This window comes from Otolemur garnettii, unplaced genomic scaffold (genome assembly GCF_000181295.1).
Source record: "Otolemur garnettii isolate 467f Iridium unplaced genomic scaffold, OtoGar3 scaffold00062, whole genome shotgun sequence".
In the NCBI taxonomy this organism is placed as follows: Eukaryota; Metazoa; Chordata; class Mammalia; order Primates; family Galagidae; genus Otolemur; species Otolemur garnettii.
The window spans coordinates 172,623-187,892 of NW_003852457.1; the positions used below are offsets into that span (position 1 = coordinate 172,623).

Below are 15,270 nucleotides of genomic sequence, written 5' to 3' on the forward strand. Positions count from 1 at the left end.
CCTGTCTGCTGGTGTGGGAATAAACAAGTGTCCCAGGCAGGGCTGGAGCAAACCACCCTGCCCCATGCCAGCAGATACACACTACATTGTGCCCTTCCAGGTTCTTTTGTGGCCATTCCATTAGAATTCTGTTCTGCCTGTCCTGTTGTCCTGGGGCAGGACCCCCAGTCTCTGCACCACAGATGCTTAGGAATTGTGTGTTGCTGATGAATGACTCGCTTGCTAAGAATGAATTTAATATTTGAAAACCAAACAGAGCTTAAACTTGTTTAAAAGCTGTAAATATCACCTAGGTCTGCACACAAGCCACTGACAAGGGGCCCGACGGCAGGAAGCACCCACTTACCAACAAGACATGGCTTTCTGACAATTCACCCAGCAAATGTAGGGCTGCACTGCCAACAAGTGAGGCAGTAATAATTGTTAAAAATGAATTCAAAATTTTTTTTAAAAAGAAGAAAGTGTAAAAATGGAACATAAAGGTTATTTGGAACATAAAAGGTCTGGAGCCACCACCTGGTGCACACAAAATCCCTGCCTGGGAGAAACCAGTGACTTCTGTGCGTACCATCCTAACATTGTCTGGTCTAGTTCCCCAAACTCCACCTGCCCTAGCTGGGCTGGGTGTGAGGGAGGGCACACTGGGGTGGAGAAGGGGCAGGGTGAGCCCAAGACTCAGTGGAAGAAGGAGCTGGTACCCAACTAGTACTGAGGCTTTTTGTGCAACTATCTTTATCTCAACCCAGGAAGACCCCAAAGGGCTCAAAGAGGAAAAGTCCTATCCAGGCCACATGGTTGTTGGGGAGCAGAGCCTGGCTAGAAGCACAGAGCCCCATGGTGGGCAGAGCAGGGCTAGAGGGAGGACAAGGGCATGTTAGAGATGGAGCAGGGGGGCAGAACAGGGGTGGCAGGTTCTGGCACCACCACCCACCAGCCCCTACTTCCCCCCAGGGAAGCCTGCTCCGTGGGCAGCTGCCAGCCTTCCTTGATGGATTCTTCCAGAACAGCGAGCTGATGGTCGTGCGCATCATGGGCACCGTGTCAGATGTGCTGCACCGCCTGGGCATGCAGGGCGCAGGTGCCCAGACCCTGGGGGTCGCCATCAACGCCCGCTCATTCTTCGACGACGTGAGCACACCCAGGGAGGGGCCCTCCTGCTTACATCCTGCCTATGCCCCCTGTACCCCTTTCCTCCACCACAGGGAGCCCACTACCACCTCCAGCGGTCTCCCTGCAGTGCCTGGGTGTGTGCCTCAGTAGAGGTGGGCCCTCTCTGAGCCTTTTGGGGTCTTCCTGGGATTAGATGGGGCCTCCACCCCTTCTAACTGTGTCAGCGTCACTCTCCAGCACCCCTTGTCTCTGATCCTACAACTGACCACCCAGATTTCTTTATGACATGGTATTGTGTTTAAAATTTCTTTCCTTCACTGGGAAATCAGGGATAAGTTCAAGCCTCACCTGCATTCATGACATTTGGGTGTCAGGATGTGAATGTGGAATATGAAGGAAATTATTTCATGTACTTGAAGAGACCTGGAGCCTGGCTCTGCCAGCTCCTACTGACGGGGAGCCCCATGGGTGTGGAGTCCCAACATGGGAGAAAGCTGGGACCCCCAAGCCAGTCTGGCTACAACTCTGAGCCCTCACCTTGCAGGAGCGGGACGCAATTCGGGCGGCAGCCATGGCCCTGTTCGGGGACCTGGTGGCAGTGATGGCAGACAGGGAGCCGAGCAGCCTGCAAACCCAGGTGCACCAGAGCATGGTGCCTTTGCTCCTGCACCTGAAGGACGAATGCCCAGCTGTCGCCACGGTCAGTGGCCACCTGCAGGCAAGATGGGCTGGCAGGTCTTCACCTTGGCCAGGGCTGAGGCCCACAAGTGGCCAAGGACTAGGGAGGCAGATGGCATAGGGCTGCCTGAACATGCCACGTGCTCCACAGGGCAGCAGATGGGCAGGCAGAGTCTGGTCCCCAGCCCTGACTTCCCTAACCATGATTGATCTGCTCCCTCCCTGTGGGTGCACATGCACACACATATGTACACATATGTACACACATGTACACAAGCAAGGTTGCACTGTCCGTGTAGGCAGGACCCGGTCTATTCTGCTTGCTGCTGCATGGCAGGGCCTGGCGTGGAGCAGGGGCTCAGGTTATCCACTGAACTTGTTGGGAGTATGGGTTGGGCCCTGCCTACCACAAGCCAGCACATACTGCTGTACAGACCATCAGACACAGCTCAACTCCCTGCCAGCAAACAGAGAGGACCACTTGCAGGCCAGCCCGAGGCGCTGGATGCTGCAGCCAGGGTGGCAGGGAAGGGTCCCCAAGTGGGGCAGCGGGGAAAACACTGGCACAGTAGGCTGCCCCCTGATAACCCCACAGCCTTGTGGTCCCTGGGGGGCAGGCTTGGAGATGTGGAGTGTTGGGTGACTCCCTCCTGTGGCTGTCCCCACAGCAGGCCAAGTATGCCTTCTATCGCTGTGCCCTGCTCCTGCGCTGGCAGCTACCACACACCCTCTTCTGCACACTTGCCTGGGAAAGGGGCCTCAGTGCCCGCCACTTCCTCTGGACCTGCCTGGTGAGGTCTGGGGTGTGGGGCCGCTGGGCTGTGGTAGGGAGGCAGGGCCAGGGGGCAGGCCAGTGGTCTCTCCAGAGATAGCCTCTGGCTCCAGCCAGTAATGGGTGTGCCCTCGTCCATCCAGATGACGCACAGCCAGGAGGAGTTTAGCATCCACCTGTCACAGGCCATCAGCTACCTGCACAGCCGCCACCATCACATCAAGATGTGGGCAGCGCTCTTCATAGGTGGGAGAGGGCAGCCTGCAAGGAGACCCCCAGGCCTGCCCCACCTGAGCACTCCTGACCCTCACCCACCCCTACCCATTCATAGGCAGGAGAAAAAAGGAGGAGTGTGAGGGAGGCCCTTGGGCTAAGGACGAGCAGAGTAGGGTTTAGACCCCCAGGAGGCAGGGATACACCCACTGGCCAGCTACTCCCTTGTCTGTCTCCCAGGTTATACCACCTGCTACCATCCCCAGGCTGTGTCCCAGATGGTGAAGGACGTTGATGCCAACTTGCTGCTCCGCAGTAAGCAGCCCCCTGACCTGAAAAGCCCCCTTCCCCCACCCCCAGCTCTCTGCAACCCATTCCACAGACAGCAAGACTGAGGCCCAGAGGAGAAGGGGCCTCTCCTGGGAGAGAGGCTCACACCACCCTGTGGCTGCCTAGATGCTCCAACAACGCAAGGGGGCCTGGGAAAGGGTGGGGACAGCAAGTGGTAAAGAGAGGCACCCCAGGCCTGGAGTTGGAATAGGTGGGGTCACCCAGGCCAGGCCAGGGTCACCTCTGACTGTCCCTCCTCTCCCGCAGCTTTTGAAGATCTCAAGCAAGACCCAGAGCCTGGCGTCCGGGAATTTGCCGCCAGGCAGCTCTCCTTCTTTCCCAAGGTGTCAACCCGATCCCAGAAGTGACTTCCAACTGTACTCCCCCATCCTCCTCCCACACACCTACCTGGTTGGTCAGCCTTGCCCCACCCACCCACACAGAGTTTGGTTGCCCATTTTTCCATTTAAAAGAAAGATCTAGATTTGACAAAGCTGCGTTACACCTGTCAGCTCCCTGCTCACCACCTGTGGACCCCTCTGCTGTGATGAAGCTAAGCCCCAGGAGATACTGGCAGGACTCAGGGTCAAGGACAAGATCAGGCATGGGGTCAACTCAGCATAACCTGAGCCCAGCCAAGGCCTGCCTATGCTCTGGGCTGGGAGGACACAGCGGGGGCAGCCTCCCTCCCCCTAGAGCCATTTACCAAGGTGCCCTCGGTGACTGAGGGGCCAGCCAGTGGTGGGGGTAAAGGCACCCTCAGCCAGGGTGCCCACTGTCTCCCTCCACTCTGCTTCATCCTGCTAAGTCCAATGAAGGCTGGCCCACAGATCCTTCCCATGGAGCCTGGTCTGCCCTTGTGGCCTGAGGCAGGGCTCTGGGTTCTCTGCACCTCAGCTGTTCCATTTGTAAAATGGGTTGTAAGACCTCTGGAAGGCTGAGTCCCAAAGAAACTCCCCCTCAACTCCCAGAGAGCCGCCTGGGCACCTACCCAACCTTTAGCCAGTTCCTCCTGCTCAGTCCCAATGTTCCTGCGTGTGAAATGGGCAGACAAGCCCTTTCTCTTGCCTGTGGGCCCAGAGAACCCTGGACAGATGCTCCCCACAGAGCTCTTCCTGGGGCCTTACCCCAGCCTGTGTCTTTCTCCAGACCCCTGCCAGATTAGCCAGGACCCCTCTAGTGGGACATCCCAACGGGCCCACCCCATCCTTCCCTCCCTCAGAACACACTGACCCTTCTCACTGACCCACCTCAGCTGAGGCAGCTTCTTCCCTGGAGCCCTCTCCAGCCTCCCACACTGCTCAAGGCCCAGGCCCAGGTCCCATGTCCCCGCCACCTGAGGCCATCCACCCTGGCCCCTCTGCAATGCCCACTCCCAAGGCGGAACACCCCCATCTCTCAAGGGTGGATCACTAGCCTGTGAGCCTCTCGGGGCAGGGCCACCTGCACAAACCTCGGATGGCAGACTGAAAAATACAGCAACCTGCACCAAACAGGCATCAGATCTACTGAGTCCCAACGTGTTTGAGGAAGGAGAAAATGACCGCTGGGTAGAGTTGGCAGCCCTTCCACACAGATCGGTCTGGGCCATCTCACCCATTGTCCTTCTGGGAGGTTTTGCCTTTTCGCATTCTCCTGTCTTGTCCACTGACCTCCCCAGGCACCTCCCACCAGCTCCTCCTAGCTTGAAGCCCCTGGCTTGAGGGTGGGGGAACAGCAGGTGTCAGGGCTGCAAGCAGGGATATAGTCTGCCCCAGGCCTATTTGCTGGTTCTGCCCAGCTGCCCAGGGCCTCTGAGCAGTGGGCAACTGGCCCATCCTCCTGTTAATCCACCCTTCTGGAAAGTATCTTTTGGCAAGAGCATAGAGTTGGATAGGCCCAGACCCAGTGGATTCCCAGAGCCAACAGTGACTCTGGACAAGCCCCTGGGATTCTCTGGGTCTGTGTCCTCATGTGAAAATGGGCAGGGGCCTAATTCCTATCTGGCAAGGTGAGCAGCCTCTCAAGGCCCGGCAGGCAGCAGGTGTACAGCACTATTCCATGCCAGGCCTGATCACAGCAGGCCAGGGGTGGAGAGAGACAGGGCCTGTGTGTCCTGCAGCCACCCTCCCAGGGCCCAGGGGAGGCGCAGCCCACCTGGCCACTGCAGGGTTCATGCTGTGGGCAGAGCAACCCCTGGCAGCGGGTACCTGGTTTATAGGGAACAAGCCTCTGGAGAAGCAACACCTGCAGCCAGGAACATGAGTCTCAGGCAGGCACCCTCAGACTCAGACCCAGCCCCAGGTGCCCCAGTGCACCCTCCCTCCCTGGGCCAGTGAGATGGTGCATCCCTCCACCCTGAGCCACGACAGAGGCTATGCTGGAAATCATTCCACCCCCATCAGCTCCCTTCTCTGGGCCTCTGAGGCTGAAATGAGGACACCTCATTGGGCAGCACAGGAAGGCCACCCTACCAGACACAAGGCCCTGGGACTTACTCAGTGAACCCCTGTCTTGCAGAGGGCAAGCCTGGTGGTCCAGCCTTACCTTCTAATGCCCCAACTCCCAAAACCATGGCACAGGCAACTCAGCCTGGAAGTTGGGGGTACAGGGACCAGGTATGGCCATGGGAGCTCCAGCACAGGGGCAACAGGGTTCTGGGACAGTGGCCGCACGGCCCAAGGCTGCCATCCACCCCACCCAGGGCCACCCCCCACTCCACACACACTCCACTCCACACATAGCCATTGCTCCTGTTTTATTGCCTTCAAGTGTCTGGGACTGCCCGGGGATCTGGTACCAGGTCAGGGTGAGGGGCCACGGACAAGAGGCTTGGCCCAGTGATTAAGAAATCACACCCCAACCCACAATAAACAGGCCAGAGAGAGGACCTGTTGGGGGTGGCAATGGAGGATGCTGGCAGGAGTCCAGGGAAGAGCCTCAGAGACAGAGGGTGGGGTCAGAGGAGAAAAGAGACAGGGAGGGAAGGGCACACAGCTGATCAGACTCCAGGACACAGGTGCGCCAGGGGTACAAGGAAAGAAGGGCCAGGTGAGGGCCATCCAGGGCACGGACCCCCTGGCCGGGCCCTGAGCTACATGACGCAGCACTTGGTTTTGTGCATGTGGGGGTCTTTGAACCGCAGTCTCTGTTTAGGCCGGTATTTCTCCAGATAGGTGAGCTGTTTGCTGTTGATAGCTCCTCGACGCTTCCTAGGAAGAGGGGGACAGGGATAGGGGTCATCTGAGCCCCAGGCAGCCAGCTCACCTGCCCCAGGAGTTCACAGCACAGAGGAAGCAGCAAAGCCCCTCCTCCCCAGGGCCTTTGCCTGGCTGTTCCCATTGCCAGAGTCCCCCCTTCCCTGGTCACCTGCAGCTCAACCCTGCTTGCCTTTCAAACTCACCTAGGTGGCCCCTCCTCCAGGCTGAGCCCCTGGGCTCCATACAGCTGCCAGGCTTCTCTAGCTGGGCACTACCCCAACCCCAGGCCATGAGTTCTTAGAAGGCACCACAGGTGGGACCTGACCACATCCATCATTGGGGGAGAGGGGTACCTACAGGCTGCAAGTGAGGGAGGGCTATGCAAAGAACTCAGGAGCCAGAGTCTTGCTTTAATCCTCTCCAGCTGTGCCATCCTGGCCAAGTCCCACTGCCTCCCTGAGCCTCAGGTTTCTCATCTATAAAATGGAATCTCGGTGCTAGAACTGCTAGGCATGAAGCCTGGCACAGGGCAGTAGGGACAGTGAGGTCATCATAGGCAGTGAGCTGCTTCCACTTCCAAGACAGTAAAGACCTGGTCTCTGAGGTCACACCATTCCTGCCACCTTGCCTTCACACATGCACCTGGCCAGGGTGGACAAGAGAAGCTTCCTGGAGGAGGGGACACGGCAGAGGAGCCTGACAGACCCCAAGGTGACAGGACAAATGGGAGCTTAGCATTTCTGGAAGCTCCTCCCTCCCCACCCTCCCGTGACTTCAGGAGTGGCCATGGACTCTAACTTCAGCTGGGTCCCTGTGCAGAGCCCCCACTAACCATGTCAGGCTCACCAGTCAATGTCATGAGTCACTGGGGTTTGTGCCTATTTGTTTCTGTAGCACAGCCTAACCTGCCCTGGCTAATCTAGCTGACCCTGGCCAAACCAGCCCAGGGCAGAGGGAGCCACACAGCAGAAGCCATGGAGGCTTAGCAAGGTGTGGGGTTGGGATGGCCATGGTGAAGGCCTGGAGCCAACCCACCAGAGCCACACCGAGGCATGTAGGGAGAAAGAGAGGGTGTTCATATGTATGCTGTCATGTGTCATGTATGTGCATGTGCTGAGCATGTATCTGTGTGTGTACCTGTGCCCATGTGTGAGTGTGTGTGCATCCCAGGTTTCCCTGCAGATGCAGAAACCTGAGCGTGCAGGCATATCCTCTCACATGGACACACAGGGCGGGCGGCATGGCTGGTGACAAGCCTATCTCAGGAAAGAAGAGATGTCGTGCCCGGCCAAGGCCATCTCAGGAGCAGCATGAGAGCATGTGTGTCACACATGTCCACACACATGCAATGGGCAGAGCAGCATCCATGTGCCTGCAGAGGTGGCCCTGCTGTGCCTGCCACTCCCCAGCATCCCAGTTCCCAGGAGCAGTGGGTAGAGGGAAGCCTGAAAACCCCTGGGGTAGGGCAAGAGCAATGGGACTTGGGCAGCTCTGGGAGACGTCAGCCTACATCACTCCCTACACTGGGAGGGTTTTAGGTTCTTGGTTTTTGCTGAGGAGCTAGACTGCATAGCATCCAGGGTCCACCTACCCTGGAAGGACAGCTGGGACCTACAGAGCCAAGTCTGTGAGGGCAGGAAGGACACGCTCAGTGGAGCAGCACCCACTATTGTAAAGTCACCTCACTGTCCTCTGCCTCCTGGCTGTTCAAACATGCTTTGGGGCTGCCTGTTTCTGCAGCTGGACCCAGCCTGTCCTGATCAACACAGCCTAACAGAAGCTGCAGGGTGGTAGAAGGCTATGCAGGGAGCAGAGGCCCTGGCTGGCCAGGACGCCCTCCGAGTATGGCGTCACAGCCCGCCCTCCGAGTATGGCGTCACAGCCTGCCCTCCTGCCATCAGGCACTCACTGTCGGATGAACTGAATGGCATCCTCGTACTTCATCCCACTCTCGATGAGGGCCAGCGCCACGAGGACCGGAGCCCTGAGGGAAGACAGCACATTGGGGTCATCTGAGCCCACATATCCTATACCCCTAAAATTCCCCACGAGGGCACAGGCTTGGTGCTGAGTCAAACTCCCTGGGCCCGAGTCCCAGATCCCTTCTGTCCCTAACAGGCAGCCTCAGGGGGTTCAGGCAACCTCTCTGTGCCTTGGGCCCCTCACGGAAAATTTGTTGGCAGAACAGTAAACATGGGAGCACAGATAAAGTGAGTGGTGTCCACCTGAGACAAGGGTATGATTCACATCACCAGCAACCCACCAGCTGGTCTTCCCTCTGCAAATGGGGGGCTCTCAATGCCTGGGTCATTTCAAATCTAGGCTGCTGCTCTTCCTGCTGCAGGGGTCCAAGGCCCTAGCTGAGCAGGGGTGTTTTTGTGTCCTGCACAAGTAACAGGGACAGTTTCAACCACAGTAGGAGGAAGCGGGGTCGGACCTTGGGAAGGACTTCCTTCCTCTCCGCAAGGCCGTTAAAGGATTTGCCTAGGAGCCTGGAACACAGGGTGCTGACCTGTGAAGGTCATGTGGATGAACACTCTGGACCCACACGCAACAGCAGGAAAGTGAGACCACAGATGCCCAGGCTTGAGCTGAGCTTCCAGCAGCAGCAAGCCCGGCCCCCAGCTCACCGTCCCAGGCCTGCCACGCAGTGCACGGCCACGCAGCTGCCAGGGTCCTCGTAGAACTTGGCCCTCAGTAGGCTCAGCCAGTCCTCCACTACTTTGCCTGGTGGGGGTGCCCCATCGTCAAATGGCCAGTCCTGTAGAAGAAGCGGCCTGTGAGGATCCCCACCTAAGGGGATAAATAGGGCGCCTGAGGCTCAGGGAGGGTGGGACAAGGACAGGGTACTCTGAGAGGCAGTGCATGCTGGAAGCCCACTAGGTGGAGGCAGAGCTCAGCCATAAGCACTTCACCATGAGTACCTCAGACTCCTCCAGGAAGCCCTCCCAGACCACCACCACCCCCTTTCTGAGCAGAGCCACCTCTGGAGTTCACAAGCCCTACTATCTCCACCCCACCAGCCTAGCTCTGGTTCTGGGGTCACAATCCCTCCGCCTGTGTGCCCATGGTAGCCTGAGAGGTTTGAGGTCAGCAGGCCCAAGGGCTCTTGTCCTCCACGATGGCACACGTGATGGCTGACGCATGCTGTCTGCGTCTCCAGCCCCTGAAAGTGGCCAGTTACCATGAAGATGAATGAAGGGAGGGCTGTAGAGTGAGGCCGTATTTCTGGGAGCAGAACTTGAGCCAGGTAACCCTGGGCCCTTCAAGTCAGTTGTTCAGGGCAGAGGCATTAGTTTGGTTTTGGAAAATTGGATGCATATCCCACCCACCCCTGGACAGCAGGCAAAGCGCCGCTAAGTCAGCCTGGGGTGAGCCGTACTGCGGGGAGGACAGAGACGCTTTAGTCCAGGGAGGCAGTTTACACAGGCCCAGGGACTGCACCAGAGTTGGTGCTATGTGGTATCAGGCATGAGCCCACATGGGCCCGCTGCGACTGAAAGGCAGTCCTCGGGGTCACCTCGTTCCCCTCCCTGGTACAGTTCCCCAACTGCTGGGTGCCTGTCTGCATGGCTGCCTAAAGTCTAACCCAAATCCTTCTGCTGCAGTGGCGGGGAGGAAGGGTCACTGATGGCCCTGTGCTAAGAGGTGCTCACACGCTGCCACCTCCCAGCCTTTTAAGCACCCACACTGAGGGGCCACAAGGCTGGGCAGGGGCAGAGGCAGGAGCCACCCAGGCCTGAATTGCCCCAAAGCAGCAGCTCTTCCCACCACTCCACGCTGCCAGGCAGTGACCACTAAACACAGCAACACCTGTCAAAAATAGGGCCCGTGGATGAAAGGCAGTAAGGAAGGGACGGGGTAGAAGAGACCGAGGCTCAAGCACAGGGCCTGCTGCACACGACTGGCCTCACTCTACTCCCCAGCCCAGAGGGAGGCCTGTACCAGGGAACTGCTGTCCACCAGGCTGGGGTGGACCCCACAGGGCTGGCTCCTGCCTTAGCCTCCACCTAGATTTGGGTCCCTAGGGCCAGTGGAGCCAGGGAAACAGCCCTAAGCATCCTTCCTCATGGTCTCTGCAGAGAACCTTCCCAGAGATGTGCTGCCCAGCAACCAGCCCCCAGACACCAGGCAGGAGAGTGAGGTGAGACTCAGGCAGGCCTGGTGTATAGGAGCCCAGTGGCCTACACCCAGCCCCACTGGGGTCTAGCTCTGCCAGGGTTTACTTAGGGAATTGGGCAAACACCAACTGAGCCCCAGGAGCTAAAAGGGGTGCCTAAACCCAGAGGCATGCCCAAGCCAAGGAAGCACCCAGGACCAGAGGGTCCCTCCACCCCGTCCCCTAGACAGCAGCAGTGTCCCTGGTGCCATATGGCCTCACCACCACAGTGATGCCATCCTTCTCCAGCGGGGCTTTGTCGTAGGTCACTTCGCACACGCGTACCACAGTAGTGGCCCCATATTTCTTCAGGTCCTGGCAGGGAGAGGAGGGAGGAGGCAGGCTGGCCTGGGTCTGCAGGACCCAGAGGTCAGGACCCACTGACTGGAGCCCCTAGGGCAGAGCCATGTTCTCCTGGGCCAGAAAGGAAGGCTCAGATATAGCATGACCCACCTAGGAGGACCTTCAGGCTCAGTGACCGGCCAGGATGGCATGTGGGGTTGGAAAAGCCTTTCCTGATGCTGCCAGGCACCTGGCCCCTGGCCCAGCAGCAGAGAGGAAAGTGCTCCCACCTATAGTCACTGGCATTCACTGCTGGACAGGTGCAACCACAGCTCCCAGCACACCCCTCCCCCCCCGGTTTCTATGGCACTCAGGACACTTGAAATTATCAACAAGGCCGCATTTTCCAGGCAAAGCAACTGAGTCAGTCCCCCTAGAGGGCCAGCCTGCTCCAGCCTGCCATGGCTTTGCATCTGAGCAACCTTCCTGCCTGGCAGGCCCAGTCAGGAGCCCATCAGAGTGTCCTAGGACAGGCCCCAGCTGCCAGGGCTCTTACAACAGGGAAGGCAGGTGCCCACTCAGACAGCAACAGAAAGGAGCCAGCCCTGCATGCAGGACGGAAGCCCCACACTACCAGGGAAAAGGTCACAGCAGTTCACAGCCAGGCCGATATATAAGCCCCATGCCATGTAGGCCACGTGCAGGGCTATTCCCACCCACACCTGCTCCCAGCTACTATTTTGGGAGTGGTGAGGAATCAGTTACTGGGCCTTGCTGGTCATGCGATGGGGACACCAGACACAGGGAGGCTAGAACTCAAGTATTCTGAAAATACAGGGAGGAGAAGCCAGGCTCAAGGCCATGGGGTACACTGGAGTCCCTCTATGCCCTCAGCAAGGGCAGCAGCCACCAGCCAGGACTGAGCCCCAAGGCTGATCACACACTGAGCTGTGATACTGAGCCCTGACCTTGGTTACATACTGAATCCTAACCCTAGTTACATATTGAGCCCCAAGCCTGGTCACATACTGAACCCTGACCAGTCATATACTGAGCCCTGACCCTGGTCATACACCGAACCCCAATCCTAGTCACATATTGAGCCCCAACCCTGGTCACACTCTGAGCCCTAACCTGGCCACACAGTGAACCCCAATCCTGGCCTGGTCACTTGCTTAGCCCCAATCCTAGTCACATTGTGAGGCTGGCCCCTAGCGGCTCACAGTGCTGTGCTCCCCAGTCTTGCTATTTTCTCAAGGGTCTCAGTAGTGAGAGGGGGCAGCCATTCTCCATGGAGGTCTCTCTCTCTCTACAGTTCCCAATGCTCTCTCATGCCTATCTCCCTATTTAATTATGCCAAGTCCACGGTGACTTATCTCATGTTGCAGAGGGAACAACAGAGTCTGAGACCACAAGTGCCCCTGGACATGGCTGGAGCTCTGCAAAGCCCTGCACCCCTCTGAACAGGCTTGTGTAGCTGTAGGCCCTGCACACAGCCAGAGGCTCCACCCAGGGGCTGTGAGACCACTTCAGATGCTGCTCCCAGCACAGGCTCTGCTAACACCTCTGGTCACATCTGCTGGAATTGCAAAGAGCAGGTCCCCCTGTTGCTAGCTTTCCCGGGCACAGTGGCCATTCCCTCCTCACACAAGAGATCTGTGCCCTGGAACCCCTCGCCCACCCTGCTCTAACCTGAGACCTCATCAGAGCCTGTACTCCTGTCCCCACCCACCTGTCCTCTATCAAGCAGCAACTTCTCAAGTCGGCCCCTTCCCTTGCTCAGCCTCTGCACAGAAGCCAAAGGGCGAACAAAAGACTGGGGATGACCCCAGCCAAGGTGCTGTCCTCAAAGTCCACCCGCTGCCCCTTACCACTTGCCTGCAGCCCCACAGCATAGAGTCCCTCCTGCTCATGCACCAGCCCTGTGCAGGAGCCCTGAGGACCCAGGTGAGCCCCTAGGACATCCCATGTCCCCTCTCAGGATCCCATAACAGGGAGCAGTATGCGGCGTCGATGGCTGCAAACCCCACCTGCCAGCTCTGGCCCGTTGATCCCATCCCCACTCACCTGGATGAAGGCGCTGAGGGTGGCATTGGTGGGGTTGTGCGTGATGAGGAAACGCATGTGCTTGTAGCTCACCTCCACTGGTGCCGGCCGGTTCATGCGTGCCATGGTCCAGCCTGCAGGGGTGGGGGGTGGGGGGGCGGGGACAGGGAGGCCGGGACCAGGCCAGAGAAGCCCCAACAGCCCCCAAAACCAAGCACAATGAGATCCCTGTGCTTGTCCAAAACAGAGAAGACTTTTAAAAACTTGCCCCCACGCCCTACATAAATATTGTGCAGATCCTTGGGAAAGGAGGAGGAAGCTGCCCAGTGTTTGGGTAATTAAAAAAGAAAACCCAACTCCTTAAAAAAGAAAAGGAACAAAACAGGCTCTCAAAATGAAACAGGCAGCTCCAAACTCCTGCCTCGGATAACAACTATAAAGGGGCAAAAACAAAATAACTACCACCAAGAAAACTTAAAAATCTCCAAGTGGGTCCGGCCACCAGGGCAGTGTCCAGCACTGGGCCACCACTGGGGTCACCCTCTCTGCATCAGGGGCTCAGCACACAGCCCCCTTCACTCAAGGGTGGGCCCCAAACCCCCAAGGACAAAGGAAAAATGAACTGAGTCAACTCTGGCAGCCTTGAGGTGGGGTCTCAGGCAGCGGCTGTGGCCAGCAGGTGGCCTGAGATGCAGGGGTCTCTGTCACGTTACCCCATCAGGGTACAACGAGTCCCAAGAGTCTTGGAAGGTGGCAGGGTACTTAGGCAGCAGAGCCAGCCCTGGGCTGGGCAGTGGGGGCCATCGGCAGGCAAGGGCGATGGTGGGAGCTGGAAGCGCAGGCCCCCTTGGCAGCTGGTGAGGCTGTGGCACGGGGCGCAGCAGGACTCAGAGCGGCCCTGAGGCCCTCTCCACACATCCCCAGCTGGTCAGCAGCAGGCAATGACGTCTAGGGAGGAAAGAAATGAACATGAGGGGTCACTAAGAACCCCGCCTCCTGCCCTCCCAGTGACCACACTGAGTGAGTGACCTTCCCAGGCCTCGGCTTCCCCACAAGGGACCACAAGGAAGGCCAGTTCCTACCAAGGCCAACCCAGGGGCCTGAGGGAAAGGGACAGCCACCATAACGTGGTAGAGGGAGAGGGGATTTCAGGGACATATGCCCCCAGGAGCATGCTGAACCCCAGCTCATAGATGATGGGTCCATCTGTGGCGACAGAGCCCCCCTGAAGGGCCTGAGCCTGGCCCCTTCTCAGCAGCCTGTGGCAGCAGACACCCCTACCCTACCCCAAGGACAATGTCCTTCTCCTCTTTGGGTCCTGGGCCTCTAGGGAATGTCTGAGATACCTTTCCTCAGAGAAAGGGGCTCAGGCATAGTTGGTGCTGCCAGGATACAGTGTGTGTGGGGGGGGGGGTGGTACCAACCCACACATGGCATGCCTATGAGCTGCCTTAGTCACCTCTCACTTTCCACATAATGTCCATCCTGTCCACCTAGCCACTGTGTCTCTGCTGTACACACAGAGCTGGCCAGACACATAAGACACAGGCCGGGATCTGCCCTCCCGGAGCTCAGAGAGGCAGGGAGAGACCACAGCAGCCAAAGGCCAGCCACCAGGTATATACTGAGGTGGTGACACCACAGATAGCCAGGAGTGGGGTCACACTGTGACAAGACACTAGGTCTCATGACTCCAAAGGTCGCAGGCAGTGGGTCCCAGAAGTGCCCAGCCTTCCTACCATACACAGCAGGGCTAGCAGACAGTGGACATGTCACTGGCCTCTCTGGACCACACTTACCCCATCTGCACAATGAGGGCCCAGACAAGATAACCTCAAGGCCCCCGAGCTACACCCCAGAAGTCCGCTGACCCTCCAACCACTGGACACAACCCAAGGCCCACCCCACCACTCATCTGCTCACTGTCCCTTCCTCCCTCTCTCTGCCTGAGAAAGGGGCACCTCATGGGCCCCACCTGGCAAAGCGCTTCGTTCCCTACCTCCCCTTACTTTTGTCCTCCAGTGCCCTTTCTGCAGCTGCTCGCCAGGCAGGCTGGGCCTCCAGGGCCTCAGCCTGGGTGCAGCCTGGGTGCAGGAGGAGCACAAGGCTGGGACTCCATACTCAGAACAGCCAGCCACAGCTGCTAGCCAGGAGCCGGAGCCACAGACCCATGCCCAGGGCTGAGGCTGCACAGGACGGTGGCGGTGGGGGGGGGGCCTTGACTGTCTGCCACACCCTGGGCCACAGCCAGCACTCACAGGCTCAGGGTAGGCACTCTGTCCCTTGCATGGTCCTGAGAGGCTTATGATGGAGTGACCCCAGAAGGAGGTAAAAGGAAGGGGGGGAAGGAATCCTACCCCTGATCCGGCCAGCCCCCACCCTACAAGCACAGCCTGTGAGTGTATAGGTGAGGGAGCCACCAGGTCCTCACAGCACACAAACAGCTGGTCCCTCCTGGGAAGGCAGAATGTCCCTAAGTGCGCACACGTGTGTGTGCGCAA

General features: G+C 58.4%; 2 protein-coding genes across 2 annotated transcripts in view; one reads left to right on the forward strand and one right to left on the reverse strand.

The window, feature by feature from the left end:
- The window catches only part of MROH5 (maestro heat like repeat family member 5), a 65,682-nt gene extending 62,211 nt beyond the window's left edge, over window positions 1-3,471 (forward strand). Inside the window, exons 26-31 of the mRNA XM_012806998.1 lie at window positions 952-1,128; window positions 1,655-1,810; window positions 2,457-2,579; window positions 2,704-2,806; window positions 3,014-3,088; window positions 3,371-3,471. Of these exons, the coding sequence (XP_012662452.1) occupies window positions 952-1,128; window positions 1,655-1,810; window positions 2,457-2,579; window positions 2,704-2,806; window positions 3,014-3,088; window positions 3,371-3,471 (735 nt within the window). The remainder of the gene's footprint in view (window positions 1-951; window positions 1,129-1,654; window positions 1,811-2,456; window positions 2,580-2,703; window positions 2,807-3,013; window positions 3,089-3,370) is intronic.
- Window positions 3,472-5,838: 2,367 nt separating this feature from the next.
- Window positions 5,839-12,905, reverse strand: PTP4A3 (protein tyrosine phosphatase type IVA, member 3). Its single transcript, XM_003792846.2, has 5 exons — window positions 12,791-12,905; window positions 10,664-10,756; window positions 8,913-9,043; window positions 8,192-8,266; window positions 5,839-6,294 (listed from the first exon to the last, which is right to left on the reverse strand). Exons 1-5 carry the CDS (start codon window positions 12,893-12,895, stop codon window positions 6,177-6,179), a joined length of 522 nt encoding a protein of 173 aa, XP_003792894.1. The 5' UTR covers window positions 12,896-12,905; the 3' UTR covers window positions 5,839-6,176.
- Window positions 12,906-15,270: the final 2,365 nt, after the last annotated feature.

What these genes read in the sequence shown, in the direction of transcription:
- PTP4A3 (XM_003792846.2), bottom strand. Translation starts at nt 12,895, where the DNA reads ATGGCACGCATGAACCGGCCGGCACCAGTGGAGGTGAGCTACAAGCAC. An exon ending in AGGATGGCATCACTGTGGTG is followed by an intron (nt 9,044 to 10,663) that starts GTGAGGCCATAT and finishes CTTCTTCTACAG; the next exon opens with GACTGGCCATTTGACGATGG. An exon ending in TGCGTGGCAGGCCTGGGACG is followed by an intron (nt 8,267 to 8,912) that starts GTGAGCTGGGGG and finishes GTCTTCCCTCAG; the next exon opens with GGCTCCGGTCCTCGTGGCGC.